The sequence below is a fragment of the Elgaria multicarinata genome, chromosome 1 (assembly GCF_023053635.1).
Source record: "Elgaria multicarinata webbii isolate HBS135686 ecotype San Diego chromosome 1, rElgMul1.1.pri, whole genome shotgun sequence".
Lineage (NCBI taxonomy): Eukaryota > Metazoa > Chordata > Lepidosauria > Squamata > Anguidae > Elgaria > Elgaria multicarinata.
In genome coordinates this window covers 97738919-97760424 of record NC_086171.1, presented here as the reverse complement: position 1 = coordinate 97760424, position 21506 = coordinate 97738919, and the positions used below count along the sequence as shown (strand labels likewise).

Below are 21506 nucleotides of genomic sequence, written 5' to 3'. Positions count from 1 at the left end.
ATTTTGTTATGCTTCCACACTTTAACATAAGAAACTGGCATTTTGACTAAGACCCACTGGACTGTGCCCAAGGCTTTCCTTATGAGAATATATGGGCAACAGAAACATGCCCAGTTCGTTTTGGGAGCAATTCCTGTGGCATGCAGGTCTGGCTGCATTCAAAGCTGCTTTTTGAGGGGCTGTCAAGAGGCAGGAGATTCACCTTTGTTCTAGCAGATCTATGGCTGGAAATAAATATTCGTTCAGTTCTGGCAATACATATTTCAGGGTGCAACAGTGTCACCCAGTGGACAAAAACATACTCCCTTTCTTATAGGCACACCTCCTTATTCTTAAAAATGGTTGCAAGGGAAGGAGGGAGATAAATGTCTACAACCCTCCAAGAGAACATGATGATAAAGTAATACTCATAATAGTGCAGGAGCATTTCACATCAATGAAGCACTGAATTCTAAAATAAATTGAAGGTCTAATCTGACATCAATACAACTTAGGTGTGATAATGTTTCACATTTATTTATTTGTTTCCTGTGTGTTCACATTGTTTTGTTATTATTATTATTATTATTTATTTATATAGCACCATCAGTGTACATGGTGCTGTACAGAGTAAAACAGTAAATAGCAAGACCCTGCCGCATAGGCTTTTGTAGTTTTACAAGAGCCCTTTCAGCTAGTATCATAAGGGGACCTCAAGTGAGAAATTGTAGCTTGGCTAAGGCCAGATGCTGAACTTATAGTACAGGCAAAATATAAACTTTGCAGCGACTTCCTGAGTTGTAGCTCTCTCTCTCGGCTTCTGTATTGCTGGGAGAATTGTTTAAAATTCATTGAAACAGTCCTGGTGACTAGAGTGTCTAGAACAGGGCTGCTGAGTCTTCTCCCTTAGGCCTTGGGGCTTTTTTGGGGCCGCATGCAGTGGTATATGGGGCCAAAGCTTCCCCATGTATCCTTTCATCCACACATACAAGAACCCACCCCACTTTCTTTCTCATACCCTCCCCAAACAAAATAATTAATTATTATAGATCCTGTGCATTCATATCCTTTTCTTCTCATCCATGTGGGAACAAATGATACTGCCAAGAGGAGCTACAAAGAAATCATGTCAGGTTTGAAGCTCTGGGAAGGAAACTCAAGAACTTTGGGGCCCAGATAGTTTTCTCATCCATCCTCCTAGTTCTTAGAAGATGAATAGAAAGGGAAAGAAAAATATTCTGGGTGAACAACTGGCTACGAAGGTGGTGCCAACGAGAGAGTTTTGGATTCTGGGACCACAGGTTACGCTACTTGGAAGATAGACTGCTGGCAAGTGATGAGTTCCACCTCACAAGGACTAGGAAAAATGTGTTTGGCCATAGCATGAAGAACTTGATCAGGAGGGCTTTAAACTGAATCCTATGGGGGAGGGAGACATAAACTTAGAGGCAACAAAAGATGAAAGCTCATGCACCATAACAGAGAAAAGCTCTAATAATGCCCCAAAACAGTCTTCAAAATAGTATAGGAAAGAAGCCAGACTATAAAGCTCATGGTCTTCGATGTCTATATACTAATGCCCAGAGTATGGGAAACACAGAACGAACTTGAACTCTTAATACATGAAGGCAAATATGACTTGATAGGATGACTTGATGGGATGACTGCCATGAGTGGAATACAGCAATTGAAGGGTATAATTTTGTTCAAAAAGAACAGAAGAAATAGAAAGGGAGGCGGAGTTGCACTATATGTTAAAAATACTTAATGACAGCCAAAAGTTTTATACTATCACATTGGTAGGACAAATTCACACCTCCTATAATTTATTTATTTACAATATTTATATACTGCTCCCCTTTGAAAATTTCAGAGCGGTGTACAAGATAAAATGAAATGGATCAAGGACCCAATAACATTATCAACTTGTGAACAGGTGTTATATAGATGCAACTTGAAAGTGGATAAATACAAGGATATCTGGTCTGCTTTTCTTGAAACCTTTGTATAACTCTCACCCCGTGTGTGTGTGTGTGTGTGTGTGAACAGTACATACGATGGAAATGACAATAATCCTATATATGTAATGTATATGGGGTTTCTTGCGTTTTCACGATGTATTTTCTGTTTTGTTGATATTCACAACAACAACAATAACAACAACAACAACTTATCTCTGCACAGAAATACAGGAGGATGAGCCTAGGAGCCCTACCGAGAGCATCTGGATTAAAATAAACGGGGCAAGGAAGAAAATAAGCATGATAGTCGGAGTCTACTACCGACCATCCAATCAAGAAGACAAGGATGAAACGTTTGAAAAGCAAATTGCCAGAGTTTCAAAGAAGTGCAATGTAGTAGTAATGGGGGACTTCAATCACCCCAATATCTGTTGGGAGACAAATTCTGCCAAAAGTGGCCCTTCCAAGAAATTCTTGACATGTGTGGCTGATAACTTTCTCCTACAGAAAGTGGAGGAAGGAACTAGAGGATTGGCTATCCTTGACTTGATACTGAACAATAGGGATGACTTAGAGGATAAAGTGGCAGTTACGGGAACTTTGGGGAAAAGTGACCACATCATACTTGAATTCTTGATTCTAAAGGTAGCAAAAGCTGAGTGTAGCCATACGCGTACTCTGGATTTTAGGAAAGCTGATTTTAATAAACAAAGTAAGGTCCTATGGCAAGTGATCCTAATGAAAAAAGGAGTGCAGGATGGGTGGGAGTTTTTAAACGTGGAAATTTTAAAGGCACAATTATAAACAATTGCAACTTGGAAAAAAGATAGAAGACAACAAAAGAAACCAATGTGGCTCCACATAATAATAATAATAATAATAATAATAATAATAATAATAATAATAATTTTATTTCTTACCCGCCTCTCCACTTGGATCGAGGCGGGTAACAACAATGAACATAAAACACATTAAAAACTGATTAAAAACATAGCATACATGATTAAAACATCCTAAAAACATTCTAAAATTTCACTGGGTAGGCCTGCCGGAATAGATCAGTCTTTATTGCTTTTTTAAATTCTAAAAGACTGTCAAGTTGATGAATCTCCTCTGGCAGGCCATTCCATAGTCTGGGAGCAGCAGAAGAGAAGGTCCTCTGGGTAACAGTTGTCAATCTAGTTTTGGTTGACTGAAGTAGATTCTTCCCAGAGGATCTGAGTGTACGGGAGAAGGCGATCCCACAGGTAGCCTGGACCCAAACCATGTAGGGCATTAAAGGTAATAACCAATACTTTGTACTTCGCCCAGAAACTAATTGGCATCTAGGTGTACCAGTGACCAGCCTGGCTGCCATATTTTGGACTAATTGAAGTTTCAGGACTAGGCACAAAGGTAGCCCCATGTAGAGTGCATTGCAGAAGTCGAGTCTCGAAGTCACCAGTGCGTGCACTACCAGCTTTAGGTTTCCAACTCTAGGAAGGGGCGCAGCTGGCGTATCAGCCGAAGCTGATAGTAGGCACTACTGGCCGTCGCATCTGCCTGGGCTATCATCTGGAGCGACGGATCCAGAAGCACACCCAAGCTGCTTAGAGATGACCTGAAAACAAAAAAGGATACATATCATAGTAGTGTTGGAAGGGGCCTATAAGGCCATCGAGTCCAACCTCCTGCTCAATACAGGAATCCATCCTAAAGCATACCTGACAGATGGTTATCCAGCTGCCTCTTGAAGGCCTCTAGTGTGTTAGAGCCCACCACCTCCCTAGGTAACTGGTTCCATTGTCGGACTGCTCTAACAGCCAGGAAGTTTTTCCTGATGTCCAGCCGGAATCTGGCTTCCTGTAACTTGAGCCCGTTATTCCGTGTCCTGCACTCTGGGATGTATGTCAGCCTGACTGGTCTGTAGTTCCCAGGTTCCTCCTTTTTGAAGATAGGGACAACATTAGCCCTCCTCCAATGGTTTGGCACTTCATCCATCTTCCATGATTTTGTAAAGATAATAGACAGCAGTTCTGAAAGTTCTTCCTCTAGCTCCTTCATTACTCTAGGAAGTGGAAGGAAGGCCAAGGTACAATAAAAGAGTACAGACAGGTAGCACAGAAGTGCAGGAATGTCATCAGGAAGCAAAAGCTGAGAATGAGATGAGGCTAGCGAGGAATGCTAAAAGCAACAAAAAAGCTTTCTTCAGGTATGCGCATAATAAAAGACAGAGGAAGGAAATGGTTGTTCAACTACTCAGTGAGGATGGCAAATTGATAACAGATGACAAAGAAAAGGCTGAAGTGCTCAGTTCCTACTTTGGCTCAGACTTCTCCCAAAAGCGGGAGAAGACTGAGCCAAAGTAGGAATTGAGCACCAACACCACCCCGCAAAAATGAAATACAAGCTGAAAGGGGAAGAATTGCAGTTTGAGACTGATAAACAAATGTTCAAAGAACACCTAATTTCTTTGAACGAGTTCAAATCTCCAGTGCCTGATGAACTGCATCTTAGAGTAATAAATGAGCTGGCAGAAGAACTCTGAGCCAATGTCTATTATCTTTGCAAAATCATAGAAGACGGTTGAGGTGTTGTTTTATTATGGTTTTAATTTTTGTGAACCGCCCAGAGAGCTTCTGCTATTGGGCGGTATAAAAATGTAATAAATAAATAAGTAATAAATAAGTTCCAGACAACTGGAGGAAGGCTAATGTTGTCCTTATCTTCGAAAAGGGCAAAGGAGGAACCTGGGAACTATAGAGCAGCTAGTATGTCATCAATCCCTGGGAAAATTTTTGGAGCTGATTATAAAGAAGTAAACTGATCTTGTTTTTTGATTAGGTAACCTCCCTTGTGGACTGGGGGAATGCTGTGGCCACAATATATCTTGACTTCAGCAAAGGTCTTGACAAAGTATTGCATGGCATTCTGATCAGCAAACTAGTTAAAAGTGGACTAGAGGGAACAACTATTAGGTAGATTAACAGCTGGCTACAGAATCGGACTCTGCTAATCAATGGTACCTTCTCAAACTGGGAGGAGGTTAACAAGTAGGTGCACTCCCTCCCTGAAATGCTTTGGATCCCGATCTGGACCGGGTCCGAACTGGTTCAGGTCTATCCGGACCTCCCCCAATCTGCTCCGGAATTGGAGCGAGATCCGAAGGTCCGAATCAATATTTGGCCATTTTGCCCCCCTTCCCCACTTACTTGCCTCCAAAATGGGGGCCGAATAAGCCCCCCTCCCTGCACGGACTGCGGCGGAGCCAGGTAAGCCCTCCTCCTCCACTTACTTGGCTCCATCGTCCGTAGTGATCTGGGCGGCAGCTTCAACTGCGGACCAGGCCTCAAGCCAGAACCAGGCTGCGGCCTGTTTCTGGCCTGAGCTGCAGTTGAAGCCACCGCCAGGGACCCAGGTAAGCCCCCCTTACCTGGCTCCGCCAACGTTGCACAGACTGCGTCACCGCCGCCGCCAGGTAAGCCCTCCTCTCCCACTTACCTGGCTCTGTTGTGGTCCGGGCAGCGGCTTCAACTGCAGCCCAGGCTTCAGGCCGGAAACAGGCCCTTGAAGAAAGATTCCTTGATGAATTACAGAAAGCAGCCCTAGCAGGGATGGATGGTGGTTGCACGGGAAAGGACTTCTGCAAGGACCCCTCAGCTGGAGCAGTGGGTGGAGAAGGCAGTAGGGCCAAAGACTTTCCAGTGCAACCTCTCAGTCAGCTGCACTTCCTGGAAAGTGTGAGCTCCTGTATAGGTGAGGGTTTAAAAGCAGCACCCAAATAAAAACACAAAAATTTCAGCCACCTCCTAAGTAAGGACCTGGAGGGTCATAGGCCGAATCTGGCCAAGAGACAGAAGGTTCCCCACCCATGGGCTAGAATTCTCCCAACGTGAATATACCCAGTCACTACGTTCAACATCTAAGGTCCTCCTCCGGGTGCCTACTCCGAGAGAGGCTTGGAGTGTGGCAACGAGGGACAGGGCCTTTTTGGTGGTGGCCCCCAAACTATGGAATGATCTCCCTGACGAGGCTCGCCTGGCACTAACGCTGCTATCTTTCCGGCGCCAGGTTAAGACTTTCCTCGTTGCCCAGGCATATGGCGGCACATCTTAATCACCCACATGTTTAGTTTTTTTAAAAAACGTTTTTAATGCTTTATGTGTGTATGTTCTGTGAATTTTAAATTTTGTATTCAATTTTCGTTTTTATCTTAATTTTAGAATTTCTGTAAACCGCCCAGAGAGCCCTGGCTATGGGAGCGATATATAAATGCAATAAATAAATAAATAAATAGCCAAATTCTGTGACTGACATACATCAAATAATGTATATTCATTTATACAATCATTTATACTTCCCTAATGCCAGCAAGCACGATCAAAATAATACAATGAACTAAAAGACATTAAAAATACAATTCTACACTGAAGCACAGACCACCACCCCTTAAAGGCGGTCCAAAAGTTTGGTGAAACAGAAATGCCTATCAGATGCAGAAATGTCCATAGTGAGTTTTTGAAATATTTTGGGAGTTCACAAGAAGAATGGTTTCTTAGAAACTACTGATACAGGCTCCCAGAATATGGCATACCCAAATTCCTTGTATAGAGTAAAGTAATAAAACATTCAGCCAACCGGATTTATTTTTTCTGCTTAGAAAAGTAGTAGCATTAGGCTTGAGTTCTTGTACATTGTCACAGGAAGAAAACCAAACATTAGGGGACAGAAAAATAACTCTCTCCTCCCCATGTCAGTACAGTCCTAGGCAGATTGATTTATATTTGCTTGGAGAACACTTAACTGAGTTTGTAATGCATGATTAATGAAAATACTGGCGAAAATCATTTATAGTTTATTTTGTAAATAATATCAAAAACCAAAACTGTACATAGCTGACAACTATTAAGCAAGGTTTTTAAAACTCTTCAATATAATTTTCCTTCAAATATTATGTAATGCTCAGAAATAAAATGCACCACAATAGTGGTGTTTCAAAAAGACTAACATTTTCCAGATTACTATAAATCCTCTGGGAGACCAAGAAAAAGAAGGAAACTCACATATACACTTCCTAAAATAAGTGTTCAGAAACATGGAAGCTTTACCATGAATTGATAGAGATCCCTAGATCCCTCAGTCATGGACTACTGATGGTGTTCCTTTTCACAAAATTACTCTAGAACTGATAAGTTTTCCGTAACTTCTGGGATAGCTGAGAAGACAATGCAATCAAATACAGAACCTGCCGATCGATCACAATCCAATGGTGTTAATTCTGGAGAAAGAAAAATAATTGAAGAGAAATGCTGGAGGCTGAATGGTCTACTATTGTTAGATAGACTCTGAAGTAGTAGTCAAATGTTAACAAGAATTGAAGTTATTTTCCCCCCAGAATATGACTCCAGATGTGACCTTAGCTGCTGCATGGGATAGTATAAAGGTTTTTATGAGACATTTATTGCATCAGCTTCATATTACAAAAAAAGATTAAGGCAAGAAATAGGAAAAGCATGATTATGGAAAGAGAAAGAGAACATAAAAGGACCTTGGCAATTAAAAAATAGAGAATTACTTTAAAAAAATACTTTCAGATACCAGATATTTTACTAAAATACTTTAAAAAAAAAACAAGAAATAAGATAGATTATGAACTATAAAAAGCAGATTCCTTTGATATGAAATGGGTTGAATACAAAAAGCTAACAAAGTATCACACATTTTACAGTATTTTAAAACTTTGTATAAGACCAACTGCCCAGGTGAGACAGCAATAAAAGATTATCTATCTTCTGTTAACATTCCAAAAATATGTTAGATCAGAATTAAATAAACTATTTATAAAAGATAAAATTTATACATCAAAAGTTAAATAAAGGTTCTGATAGACTTTCAGCAAACTTATAAAACCTTTAGTGTGAATAAATGAAAATATAGCTACTAAAAGTTTACCAAAATCTTGGAAAGGACTTAATATAGCACTTATTCATAAGGAAGGTAAGAATGCACCTTTACTGTCATATCACTTCTGAATGTAGATTATAAAAGGTATGTAGCAGTACTAGCTGATAGATTAAATGCAGTTCTTCATAAGTATATTTACCCAGATTTGGATTTATATGGAATAGGAAAAAGAAGGAATATAAGGAAAACATTACACATAACATATAGACCCTGTTAAAAAAAATAAAGTTTAGTATATAAGAGCCATGCTGGATCAGACTAATCTATAAGCATTTTATCCCTAGTTTCCAGTCATTTTAGATGCAGAGAAGGCATGGTGTTAAAGAATGGCCCCTCTAATTCTTCTTGATGCATTTGGTGGTGAATTAATATTCGGCACTTAGATACACACCTCAAGCTAAATTGATTACTGAGAGTATCCTATGTTGAACCTGACTACCTATGTCTGCAGGACCTACAAGAAAAGGTGGCAAAGATAAACTTTGGACTTTAAAGTGGCTATAGGAGAAACATGAGATGGAGAAGCCAGAAAAGAGAAGGCACCCAACTCCTTATTCTCTGAAAGATAGCATTTGGAGGTGGGGAGCGTGGGCATATTTTGACTGACTAGTGATGTAAACCAAGCGTGTTGCATCTAACCCTTCTTTGCACATAGTATTAATGGAAATGACACAGGATGGTGGTATCAAAAAGCTGCAGACAAAACATTAATAAACAAAAAATCCTTATTGTACACATTTTTATTGAATAATTCAAAAACATTGTTCAGAGATGCAATGACCCTAGCACCACAAATACACGTTTTTGTTTTTAAGGTGTAGCAAAGTCTCCTAGTGCACCAGTGGAAATGAACACGGACCGGGGATTGCACCTTCCCATTCCAAGGGCACTCACTGCTTGCTTGTCTCAGTGCAGCCATTCCTTGGAAAGTACAGGCATGAGGGAAACCTGGAGATGGTCTTCCTCTGTGCACCCTTCTCCACAAAGGATCTGCAAACTCTAGAACTGAACACTTGTTAGCTTAGAAAAAAAAGATGAACTAGCAAAGAAAACATACTGCAGGTGGAATGATCAACATTCTCCACCTAATATGATATATCAATCTGTACTACTACAAGATCTATCCAACATTAAACAGAACCAGCTTTTCCCCTGATCCAAGGCCAAAAAACCCAAACCTTATTTTAAATTGTTTCCTGCAATAAAAGTAGTCTGAAGGCGAAGGTTACAGTAACAGTAGCAGAATTATTAAATCAAAATAGTCTCGCTAACTCAGCAATCTTGTCTTCTCTTCCAGATGTGTAGCTGTCCACAATCCTCGCCAGATTTTCGTGATATTTCTCCAAGCCAACCCTCAGGCTAAGGTAGATCTCCTTGAGGGGGTGGGGGATGATGAGAAATGAGGGATAATTATTGGGAATGAGAAGTACAATGCCAGGCATATTTATAGGCAATATTGTGGTTGTCTGGAATATTTTCAACTGGAAAACATTCCAATGCAAATTAAGTTTATTTGCATAGGAAAAAAAATTAGTTTGCATCAGAAAATGTTGTGATGCCTAGAGGAAACTTGTGGCCATCCAGGTGTTTGGATTACAATTACCATCATCTTTCACCATAGGCTATGCTGATGTGAGTTGTAGGCTAAAACATCTGGAGGGCCATGAGTTGCCCACCCCTGACTTAGAGAGATCTAATTTAACAAGTTTATTTTATTTGTATTTAATAAAAAAGTACCCCTTGTTATTTTTTTGTTTCTAATACACCACAAGTATTTGACCAGAAATACTTGAGGATGGAAATCAAAGCACATTTAATGTGATTTGAAAGTTATATTATGTAGAAACCTATACTGGAATTCTTGGAAAAATGTAGGGACAATTGCTTGTACTTCCCTTACATTGTTTAAATATAAGAAAGAAAACACACTCAAAGGTACTGAAAATCATTGATACACTAAGGGTGCAATCCCATGGGTTGCGCCTTGGGTACTTCGTAAGCTATCCAATGCAGGGCAACTGCAGAGCGCCATTTTGGCTGTCTAGCTGGGGGCTTTGGAGTGGGCTGGGGAGTTGGATGATGCTTTGAAAGCTGTCTAAACCAGCTTCCATGGTCTCCTCCCCTCCCCTGGAACCACCCACTTTTTGCCCTCTCTGCGCTCAGTTTACCTTGGGGACATACAATTGTCTAGGGGACATAGGATTGCTCTCTAATTTATTTTAGCAACCCAAAAATCTGTGCATGATATGCTGACAACCACTGATGTATTTAACAGAGTTCAACTTTCTTCCACTAATGTTGTTGGGACCTTCAGTTCTGCTGTTACTATTAGTTCCATCTCACTCTGAAACATATGCATTTCAATGACATATATTAATGCAAGGGAGAACCACCTGAAAAACATTACAACTTTGAAACTGCCAAGCTTATCTGATATTGTATTTGAAATTGGCATTCATGTTTACTAATGAACTTTGAAACAGAAAACTTTCTGTGGAAAAATAAAGCCCTGGAAAATTTCCCATAGGAAAAACCCCTACCCCTGCAGTCACTGTTTACAGGTCTTCATATTCCTTCGATCACTGATGTATTTACTATTTTTAAAAAATGTATAAAAACAGCAGCATTACTTCTGAAATATGCTAAGTGTGCCAGGCACCTTTTGTCCCAACTATGAACTAAGGTGAACACGAAGTTGGGTCTGCTGTTCTGAAATTATTTGGGCCAATGTTTTCATAAATTTTTGTATGATTGGCAGACTCATCTCATCCATGCTATTAAACCTGTTCTAGAGCCAAGCAAGGGCTACACATGACCCTTATACACAATGAATAGCAAAACCCTACATATGATAGTTACAGCTATGTTGCTGGTTAACCTGGGATTAGATCAAGCTGTGGGTGATCTAATAAGTGAAGCTCCACCAGGCTTGTTAAACCCAATCCTTGTGCTCCAATGATACTTCCAAAATTACAGGAACACACCCCAGTTACCTTTCTTGACAGAAGGTTTAACCTTTTCTCCTCCTCTCAGATTACATGCAGAGAACTACTGCATCAGTTTTACAATAGGGTCAGAAACATGTTCATGTGTATGTGTGTGTATGCATGCACTGATTTAAAGCCAACAAAGGGAAACATCTAAAAATGTTCCATAGGTTTTTATGTGTGGCTACCCCAGGACCTGAACTGAACAGCATTGGCTCTCAAGTCAGGGTTGCCAGGTGAACCTTTCATTGTACTCCCCAGCAAAAGCCACATCAGCATGAAGCCCTACTTGGCTTCAGCTTGTTTGAAGTTTGACCTTGTAACCCTATTCAAGGGTAGGTAAATACATCAGTGCTGGATTTATCATGACATCTAATCTCTGCACTCACTCACCTGAGCTTTCAATTTCTCTTTTCCAACATTATCATTTAGCTGCTGAATAGCATTTTTGAGCCGCTTGTTTTCTGTGTGAGTTGCTGTCAGCTTCTCACAGACAGCTCCTCTTTTCTCCTGAAATTTGTCACAATACCTAGAAAACAATTAGTTAACTATTTAGGAGTACTATTCAAGTTCATAAATATATTAGACTACCAGTGAATTATTTTTATTTATTTATTTACATTTATATCACTCCCCATTCAAAATTTCAGAGCGGTGTACAAGATAAAATAGAATAGAAACAGAATAAAACACCTTAAAATAGGTTTTTAAAAGAAGCAAAATGAAAAGTGAACCGTGGCTGGTCATTAAGGAAAGGCTTCCTGGAACAATGATGGTTTCAGGAGGCGCCGAAAGGAATACAAAGTCGATGCCCGCCTGACCTTCAGAGGCAGGGAATTCCATAGGAGGGGGGCCACCACACTGAAGGCTCTTTCCCTGGTGGACTCCAATTGGAGGATGGGTCTATGTGGAACCACCAGGAGCATGCCCTTGGATGACCTGAATGACCAGGCAGGTTGGTAGGGGAGAAGGTGCTCTCTTAGGTATCCTGGTCCCAAGTTGTTTAGGGCTTTGTATACAAGTACAAGAACCTTAAACCTGGCCTGGTAGTGAATAGGCAGCCAGTGCAGTTCCCACAGCAGAGGAGTTAAGTGCTGGAAAGGGGCAGCTCCTGACAACAGCCGAGCTGTAGCATTCTGTACTAGTTCCAGCTTCCGGAGCAGCCTCACATAGAGCGCATTGCAGTAACCCAATCTTGAGGTTACCAATGCCTGTACCACTGTGGCCAAGCTATCCCTGTCCAGGAGAGGTTGTAGTTGGTGAACCAGCCAAAGCTGGTAAATGGCAGTCCGAGCCGGCATGGACGCTTGAGCATCCAGTGACAGTAATGGGTCTAAGAGTACCCTCAAACTACAAACCTGTCTTTCAGAGGGAGTGCAACCCCACCCAGAACAGGCAATGAGCCTATCCCCTGTGCTCAGGAACTACTCACCCACAGGGCTTCCATCTTGCCAGGATTCAGTTTCAGTTTATTGGGCCTCATCCAGCCCATTACTGAGTCTAGGCACTGGTCCAGGACCTGCACAGCCTCACCTGATTCACCGGGAGATAGAGCTGCGTGTCATCAGCATATTGATGGCATTTAGCTCCAAGTCCTCTAATGACTGCTCCTAATGGCTTCATATAGATGCTAAATAACATTGGGGAAAGATGGTGGCCTGCAGCACCCCATAGCTCAATTGCTAGGCTACCTAGCAAATACCTAGTTCCCATACCAATGATTTTTCACGTTGTTTATGCTTTACTTTGAAATGGGACAAAAGTGGAATTGAGTTTCTCTACATATAAATGTTTAGACAATGACTTTACTCATATATTAGCTCTTGTTCTAAGAATCCTAATTTTACATAAGATATACACAGCCAAGTTTATTAATGATGCCAGTAGTTTTTTGCAATTTAGAAAACAGCTTTAGAAGAAGGTTTTACCAAAACAATGGGTAGGGTTCTTTTCATCTAGTGCTGATTAATCTCCTTTTACTAGTATTTTCCATTTTCAGCATGTCAATTTCTGTACCCTCATCACCAAAATAAAGTCCAGATTGTTTTCTAGGGTTCATGATGTAGAAACCCTACATCCATCAAGATTTCCTGTACTGGGACTAGTCACTTTCGGATGTACATCAATTTCCATATTACACCATCATACACTGCAACCTGTTAAACATGCAGCTAAACTACCTTCCTTGAGCTCATGAAAACATTTTCAGTGTGAACAAGTTACTCACCCTGGCCTAAACTCTCTCCAGGTTTCTTCTGTAAATTAGTCTGTAAGAAGTCTTTTTTGTGAGTCTTTATGAAGAAAAGGAGGAAGAATAGGCCTGATGTTCTAAATAACCCAGGAACAATACTCCAGTGATGGGCTAATTCCTTGGAGCAGGCAAGGTTGGGACTGAAATGGACTCCTTCCACTCAAGAGAATTAAAGCAAGTTTATTTTAATTGTCTTACCTACTGGAGTAAGATATGATGTGCATATGTATCAGATATGCAGATGACACCACTTTGATGACTGAAAGCGAGGAGGAGCTGAGGAGCCTTATGACGAAGGTGAAAGAAGAAAGTGCAAAAGCCGGGTTGCAGTTAAACCTCAAAAAACCCAAGATTATGGCAACCAGCTTGATTGATAACTGGCAAATAGAGGGAGAAAACGTGGAGGCATTGACAGACTTTGTATTTCTGGGCGCAAAGATTACTGCAGACGCTGACTGCAGCCAGGAAATCAGAAGACGTTTACTTCTTGGGAGGAGAGCAATGACAAATCTTGATAAAATAGTTAAGAGCAGAGACACCACACTGACAACAAAGGTCCGCATAGTTAAAGCAATGGTATTCCCCATAGTAACCTATGGCTGTAAGAGCTGGACCATAAGGAAAGCTGAGCGAAGGAAGATAGATGCTTTTGAACTGTGGTGTTGGAGGAAAATTCTGAGAGCGCCTTGGACCGCAAGAAGATCAAACCAGTCCATACTCCAGGAAATAAAGCCAGACTGCTCACTTGAGGGAATGGTATTAAAGGCAAAACTGAAGTTCTTTGGCCACATAATGAGAAGTCAGGATACCCTGGAGAAGGTGCTGATGCTAGGGAAAGTGGAAGGCAAAAGGAAGAGGGGCTGACCAAGGGCAAGATGGATGGATGATATTCTGGAGGTGACAGACCTGACCTTGGGGGAGCTAGGGGTGGCAACAGCCGACAGAAAGCTCTGGCGTGGGCTGGTCCATGAAGTCACGAAGAGTCGGAAGCGACTGAACAAATAAACAACAACAACCTACTGGAGTGGGAGGAGTAGCTCCCTCTCCCAATCCACTGAAGAAGAATTGAGAGATTCAAATCTGAGGTCTGGGAAATAGTGACCTGGTTCACACATAGTTGTCTACACAAGCAAGAGTGAGCGAGTGCGCTGTCTCCTCCTGCATGTTCCTCCACTTCCACTTTTAATAAACAATTTACAATCAGCTGGGTTGTAGGTTGTGAGCATGATGTGCAAATCCAGAGTGCTGGGTAGTTTAGGGGCTCAGCAACCTAGTGATTAACTCAGTGACAAAACATTCCTGTTGTGCATGGAAAATCAAGGGTTAATTATTTAACCCACAATTTGCCATTTGGTGCAAACCTGGTCATTGTTAGTCAATGAACCTTTCAACTCTTACTGATCAACTTGCTTAAGAACCACTAAAGGATGGCTTCCCTGTCTCACACCCTTTGAATACAGCACTACCATCCGTTATCATGAAAATTGTGATTTTGTAAATGCTGCCATGTGAATTTATTGCAGTGACAGGAGGAGGAGGTAAGACTGCCTAGGAGGCTTTGATCACGTGCCATTTTCCCTTTTGCTAGAGAAGTGCTGTATCCCTTTGGGACACAAACCCCAGTTTCCTTACAGACCTTGAGATATTTGATAATGAGTAGTGTCAAGGAAATTATGAAAGATTCATGAAAGGCAAATAGGCATTTGTAGAAATCTTTGCCATGAAGCTATCCCAGTGTGACTTTTTCTTCAGGATGATGAAAGAATGAAGGGCCATTAAGTTAAATTAGAACTATGTTGAAAATGTTGCTTTCAACCTGCATTGCTGGTATAACCACCTGAGTACAAGAAAATACATAAATAACTAGTACACCTTCTTTCCAGAAGGCAGCATGACTGAGTGTGCTTTCTTTGGGAAGGGAAGTCTGAAGTTGTATTAAAATATTTAAACAGTAGGATAAAAACAGAAATACTAGTCATTCATACTCAGTAATTGCCTGCTTGCGCTGTTCAATATCCTCATGTATCTTTTTATATTTGAATTCAGTAGTGGCAAGTTTTTCCCGTTTAACAGTAACCAGTCTTTTCAAGGACATTTCTTCCGTCTTGGCATTCTTGAGTCCGCTTTTGCTATTCTCTATTTGGTCCTCTAAGGTTCGGATCTGGAATGCGAATGTTTTATAGAAGAAATGTGAGACGCAGTGACGGAAAAATATCTTCTCTTCTAGATAGTACAGTTTAAACAACATGATACAAACATTACCAACCTGTTTTTGAAAAAGATTCACAAAACAAAAACAAATGCTTACTTACTATCCTTACTCTCTGATACATTCAGGCAAGCAAAGGCATCATTTCACCAAGCTTTTGAAGACTGTTATTTTACTGTTTTGTTGGGTTGTTTGTTACATCAGATTAACTTGAAAATGAGATAGGTTATTTACACAATAATCAGTGAAGAAATTGTGAAGCAATATCTGTTGCCCTGATAGAGGTCTACTTTGAAAATTTACACCCAGGAGATCTGGGAGCAGGAGGCAAAATCCTGCCCCCCATGAGGATTAATAAAAACCAGCAACACTTTTGCCTCCCAGCCCTTTTTCCTGGGGCCATCCCTTCAAATAAAAGGTAAGGTAGGGACTTTTAGTACTTGTTTCTTCTTTGAAGCAAGCATTTCTAAGCTCCTGAAGTTCATTTTTGGGACTAAGCCAGGCATCTCTCCCACACTAGAGGCCTTCAAGAGGCAGCTGGACAACCATTTGTCAGGGATGCTTTAGGGTGGATTCCTGCATTGAGCAGAGGGTTGGACGTGATGGCCTTATAGGTCCCTTCCAACTCTGCTATTCTGTGATTCTATGATCTTCAGTGTTTTCAGACTTTTGGCTTTACGGTGACTTTTAGGCTTATTGAATAGATTTCCTTAACCGACTATGATAAATTAATGGATTGGGAACTAAAATTTATATCTTATTCGCAGGCAGAGGTAAGGTTCCAGGTTAGTAACAAGATTAGCTAAAATGTGTTTTGTTGGCTGTTGAGAATTAATTTCAAGATGCACATTTAACTCTGTATTAACACACACACCTACATTTTGGCAATTGGGTTTTCATAGAACAGTAGAGGTTTTCATTGTCCTTGAATATTTTTGGACTGCTAATATGAATAGAAACCAACATGGAATCAGCATTTATTACAGGTTCTCACAGTTATCAGTCAAGTGCCCCAACACTATTAATTTCATCTTATGATAGAATGCCAGCCCAACAACACTACAACAAGACACAATCCTGCTGGAACAAGGGCCAAATACAGCCTTCCTCTGAGTATATATGGGGTCTGCTCAAGACTGCTAGCTAGCACTTGCAACAGGAGGCTAACATATTTCCCATTTCACCATCCAGCGTTCTGTCTCTAGCCCATGGTCTAATCTGAAATTTTCATCATGGTAAACTCATGCCAGTAGGGATTGTGCCTCAAAACATTTGAGGAACAGCAGTTCCACAGCTAAAATTGAATTGTCTTTGCATGACACAAACCTCTGCCAATATATTCAGCAATTTATCCACGTTTGCTCCTTGGGTTTGCATTTTCTTCTGGTACAACTGTACCTCCAATTGACATGATGGAAACATCTCTACCAGATCTCTATAAGCTTCATACTTCTCAATGATGTCTTGCTTTATCATTAAAAAGAAAGAAAGAAGTATTTTAGCATTTCATAGGCTACTGATGTTTTGAGAAAATCTACCATGTTTGAGGATTTTCAAGAAGTTGGCAAATAGGGTGTGCTGAAATTATTGTTCAACTTTTAGAAAATCAGAAAAATAAAATACTGACTAGATAATTAAGCTATCATATATACATACTATTACCATCAATATTGATATAACATCACTCATGTAAAAAGTGCATTCCAAATAATAAGAAGAAAAGTATTTGCCCTAAAGAGCTTACAATTTAGAAAATCATACAAGGGAAACAACAGAGGAAAGGGTAGGAAATGAAGACAAGGATAAGCAGGGGAAGAGTTATATACACTACGACTTAGTTACCAGTAGGGTATGGGGACTAGGGGTTGTATCAAAGGCTTTCTGAAAATCTTTTTAAATTTTAAGCTGCTTGGTAAATAAATACTGAAAAGCACAATAAAAATGATGTAACTAAAAAACATACTAGGCACCCTTTTTAAAAAACGTAAAAATTCATCCTTGTTACCTATGTATTGCAACATCTATTCTGCCACTGCCTTGCATTTTCTCCAGTAAAAAGAAATATTGTAACTGGTGTACATAGGCTTTACTGCCTCTACTACTGGAGGTAGCAGAGGCAGTAAGTCATGCTTGAAAAGGCAAAAGAAACCTAGCTACTAGAATAACCAGAAACTTACCGTATTTCTTCGATTCCAAGACGCCATCAATTCTAAGGCGCACCCCATTTTAGAGATGTTTATATGGGGGAAAAATATTCTGCCATGCATGGGGAGCAGATTGCAGGCAGGTAAGGGAAGAGATGTGGGTGGGGGCCAACCGGGGAGCACGTGCAAGGGCCCGGAGGCTTTACCAGCTGCCACCACTTCTTGCAGGGAGCGGGTCGTTCGCGAGGCGCAGTTGCGAGTCCCGGAGCACGTCCCGCCGGCTCCCCGGCCCAGCAACTCACCTCCCGGGCATCGCCTCCGTCTTCCCGGCCGGCGCTGCTGCTCCTCCTCTGCTGCACAGAACCAGCATCCACAAGAAGCCGGCGGCACCCGCCCACCTCGCACAACCCTCCACGAGCCCTGCAGCGCCCGCCCGTCCGCCCCGGCCCCATGCACAAGGCGAGGCGCCCGCCAGGCCCGACCTGAACGGAACCGCATAGCCATGCCCACTAGGCCCAACCAGGCCGGCTGTGCTCGTGGTGCGGCGGGCGGGGCCCGCTTAGTGCTCGGAGCTCTGTTGGTGTGTGTGTGAGCCCAGTTAGCTCTGGGGAGCACAAATAGGCCCAGGGCAGCCGCGGATCATCGCTGAGGCCCCCAATCAGGCCAAGCACATTCCCCAGCCTAGATGGTGAGTGCAGAGCTGCTTAGGTGCTCAACAAGCCCTTGAGCTGCCTGGGCATCGAGAGCAGGGTGGAGGGATAACAGCGCACTTTGCAGGCGATTCTAAGACGCCATCAATTCTAAGACGCAGCCCGTTTTTATAGATGTTTATATTGGGGAAAAAGTGCGTCTTAGAATCGAAGAAATACAGTACAAAGTTCCACTGTTCTTCTGATTAACAGGTTAAGAGGGAGAGTTGGAATATTAGTGTGTATTAGTGAAGTTGGCAAAGAGAGAGAGCTAGAAGTCAGAAGAAGCCAGGACAAAAAGTATTGTAGATGAGCCAGACTCAAGAGACAAAAAGCTGGACTGAAAGAAGTAAGTCTGGAAGCTACATTACAAATGAGTTGAAAAAAGTAGCTTTATTGCTAGCCCTTGGCTAAAGTAGACAAGGTTTAGATTGATGTGTTTTCCCATGCAATTTTCATATCGAAATTGCTCTCGTAAACCCAGTTTGCACTTCATGGTGGAAAATCATGGGCTATTTAATCCTGCAAGCCACTTCCAGTTTCTGTAAACAGCCTCCAATTGGTTCTGAGTGTGACATGCAAGCATCGACCCATGAGTTCCAGCAGTTAGTCATGGATCAGAGGTTGTTTACAGAAAATGGGAGCGGCTTACGGCACCATCCTGGCAAATCATGGGTTAAGTAACTGTGAAATGCAAACTGGCCCAATGTTAACTAGTAAAACCATTTTAAAAACTGTTTTTAAAAATGATTTAATTTTCTAATTTATAAGTAATTTGATTGTCTTGCTCCTTTTTTGTTGATGAAATTTGAGAGCATGCACATTTTTGTAACGTAAAGTTTTTTGTTCATAAAATGTATTACATTTTTATGTTGTTCACATCTGTAGTTCCCTGAAGGATTTATTAAGGCCCTCAATAAACATTTTCCTGTGCATCTCAAGTTTTTTTTTTCCTTTACTTTTTCCTGAAATTGGTACAGGGTCATTTTGAACCAAAGCTGATCACCCAAGAACCAATTTCCAATGGTAAGTAGATATATGGGTTAGTAGTAAAGGGTGCTCTAGCTGCTGTATTCTGTACCAGCTGCACTTCCCAAACTCACATTAGTTAAATATGAGTTCAGCAAAATTCAGTATTCTCCAAATCTCACAAAAGGCAAAGTTAGCTATGTTGGCCGTCAGTAAAATTCCAAAAGTTAGTGTAATACCTTTATTAGGCCAACCAAAAGATAACAAAAATGTGTAAATGTTTGAGGTCTCAAGTTCTCTTCAACAGGCAAGATATAATAAGAAGCATCTGGGAAGTGGGGGAATGTGACTTGATGGTGAAATCAGAGCATGCAGAATTTAGTCATTCTACAGAGGGACCCAACAGTGGAGGAAGAAGATTTTAGAATACTGGAAGCTCTAACTTTATTCCCTGATGATTAATCCCTTCCACCTTCTAAGTAAAGCAACTGAACATTTTTAACCTAGAAAAGCATCTAAATTATCTCCTGCTTTGTTAATATAAAGTCTGTGATATAGCGATCTGTTGTATATACTTGAAAATAAATTTGTTTAATTTAGTTTTTGAGACAAACTAGAGGAAATATTTTTTTCTCACTTGTCAAGTTATCTTAATTGCTACCAATAAATAAAATGCAAAGGAGTAGCAAGACGCACCTTGTCTTTCTTGATTTTCTGTATTGTCTGCTTCAGACGTTCTTTGCAATTAGTCAGCTCCTCTGGAGACTCTGTAATCTTGGATTTCAGTTGCTCTTGTTCTTCTTTTAGATTACATATGGTCAGTTTTAGGTCATTCTAATTAAAAAGAGTTGATACAAAACTTTTCTTAATGCTACCACCAGTTTAAATTTGGTATCAGAAAAAAACTGTCTTTAAGCCTTCTTTTTTTTAAAGTGGAGTTAGTGATGATTAGATATTTTTTCTTCAAACTAGAGAAATTTACTCAGTAGCCAAATAAATCTTAGAGCAGCAGTCAAGTCTTCCACTTCTATGTACGTACTTTGGAGAACACAACAGTAGTGCAACATGCAGCAGTTTAATTCAGGTTTCTGAATTTCTAAATTCTAAAACCTGTTCTACAAAAAGAAGCAACATAGGTCTTTGGAACCATTATTTCCTTAAAATAGAAGAAACACACCACCCACTGTATAAAATAGATACCTTATTAAAGTTCAAATCTGTTTTACATAATAATATTAGACTTGCATTGTATTACGTTGTTTTGTAATTACATATTATTTTAAAATATGACTATTGTAGGAAATGAAAGGCTGTCATGCTACAACCAAATAACTGACTTGTTTTAAACTATCATTCCTACAAATAGTGAGCCTGTGTGATCTGTTGTTCATCAGTTTAAAAGAGAAATGAAGCCACACTCAAATAATGTAGTGCTTTCTACACACTCAGGGGACTTTGTACATATGCAGAAATATATGAGTAAGGGGATAAAAAAACCCAAAAAAATATAACCCTGAGAGCTTAAAGGACCTATGGAATGTTGTGGGTATAGAGATTAGAAATGTCTGAAGAAGAAACCTTTGGGTTCACATTCAATGAAAAAGACAGCAATTCCTGCCGTTGTTGCCAGTTTTGTTGAGGGTGGGGCCGTGACATTGATATTCCTGAATCAAAGCTATGCTAGAATCCTAATTTCTCCATTGTTGTCTATGGGCAGCTCTCACTTCCACCCGAGGGGAGGGGAAAAAGGGGGGGCTGGACATTGGGCAGACTGCAAGAGTCTGTCAATTAAGTCTATGGTTGAGGGCTGTTGAGCATGCAGTACTGAAGGTGTCAAAATTTTTTTGAAAAAGAATGGACAGACTGAGAGGGAATTAGTCTGCCAGAACCCATAGCAATTTAAAATAGCCTTGAGCTGAACAGGGGGAAGTCTGCCATGAGGTTAAAACATTCTCCTCCCTACATTGGAGGGCTCAGGCTATTGGGCAGTATAGAAATGTAAGAAATGAAAATGAAAATATATGAATTATTATATAGTTTGGATGGGGTTTGCATGTACACTGATGGTGCTATATAAATAATAATAATAATAATAATAATAATAATAATAATAATAATAATAATATTATAAAGTCCCAAGTCCTTTAGCACAGCAGAAGAAGACTAGTGACACCATTTTTATTTAAGTCCCCATTTCTCAATAGTTTCAAGGTATTTATATATTTATTTATTTATTAGACTTATATACCGCTTCCATAGCCAGGGTTCTCTGGGCGGTTTACAGAAATTCTAAAATTGAGGTAAAAACAAGTATACAAAATTTAAAACTCTAAAACACAGAACATTAAAAAACCGATTAAAAACTAAACATGTG

General features: G+C 40.5%; 1 protein-coding gene across 1 annotated transcript in view; it reads right to left on the bottom strand.

Annotated features, from left to right (window-relative positions):
* Positions 1-8605: 8605 nt before the first annotated feature.
* Positions 8606-21506, bottom strand: part of NUF2 (NUF2 component of NDC80 kinetochore complex) — a 50042-nt gene continuing 37141 nt past the window's right edge. Inside the window, exons 9-13 of the mRNA XM_063133277.1 lie at positions 19829-19966; positions 16657-16797; positions 15107-15282; positions 11264-11399; positions 8606-9256 (exon numbers count right to left, since the gene is read on the bottom strand). Of these exons, the coding sequence (XP_062989347.1) occupies positions 9137-9256; positions 11264-11399; positions 15107-15282; positions 16657-16797; positions 19829-19966 (711 nt within the window). The 3' untranslated portion in view covers positions 8606-9136. The remainder of the gene's footprint in view (positions 9257-11263; positions 11400-15106; positions 15283-16656; positions 16798-19828; positions 19967-21506) is intronic.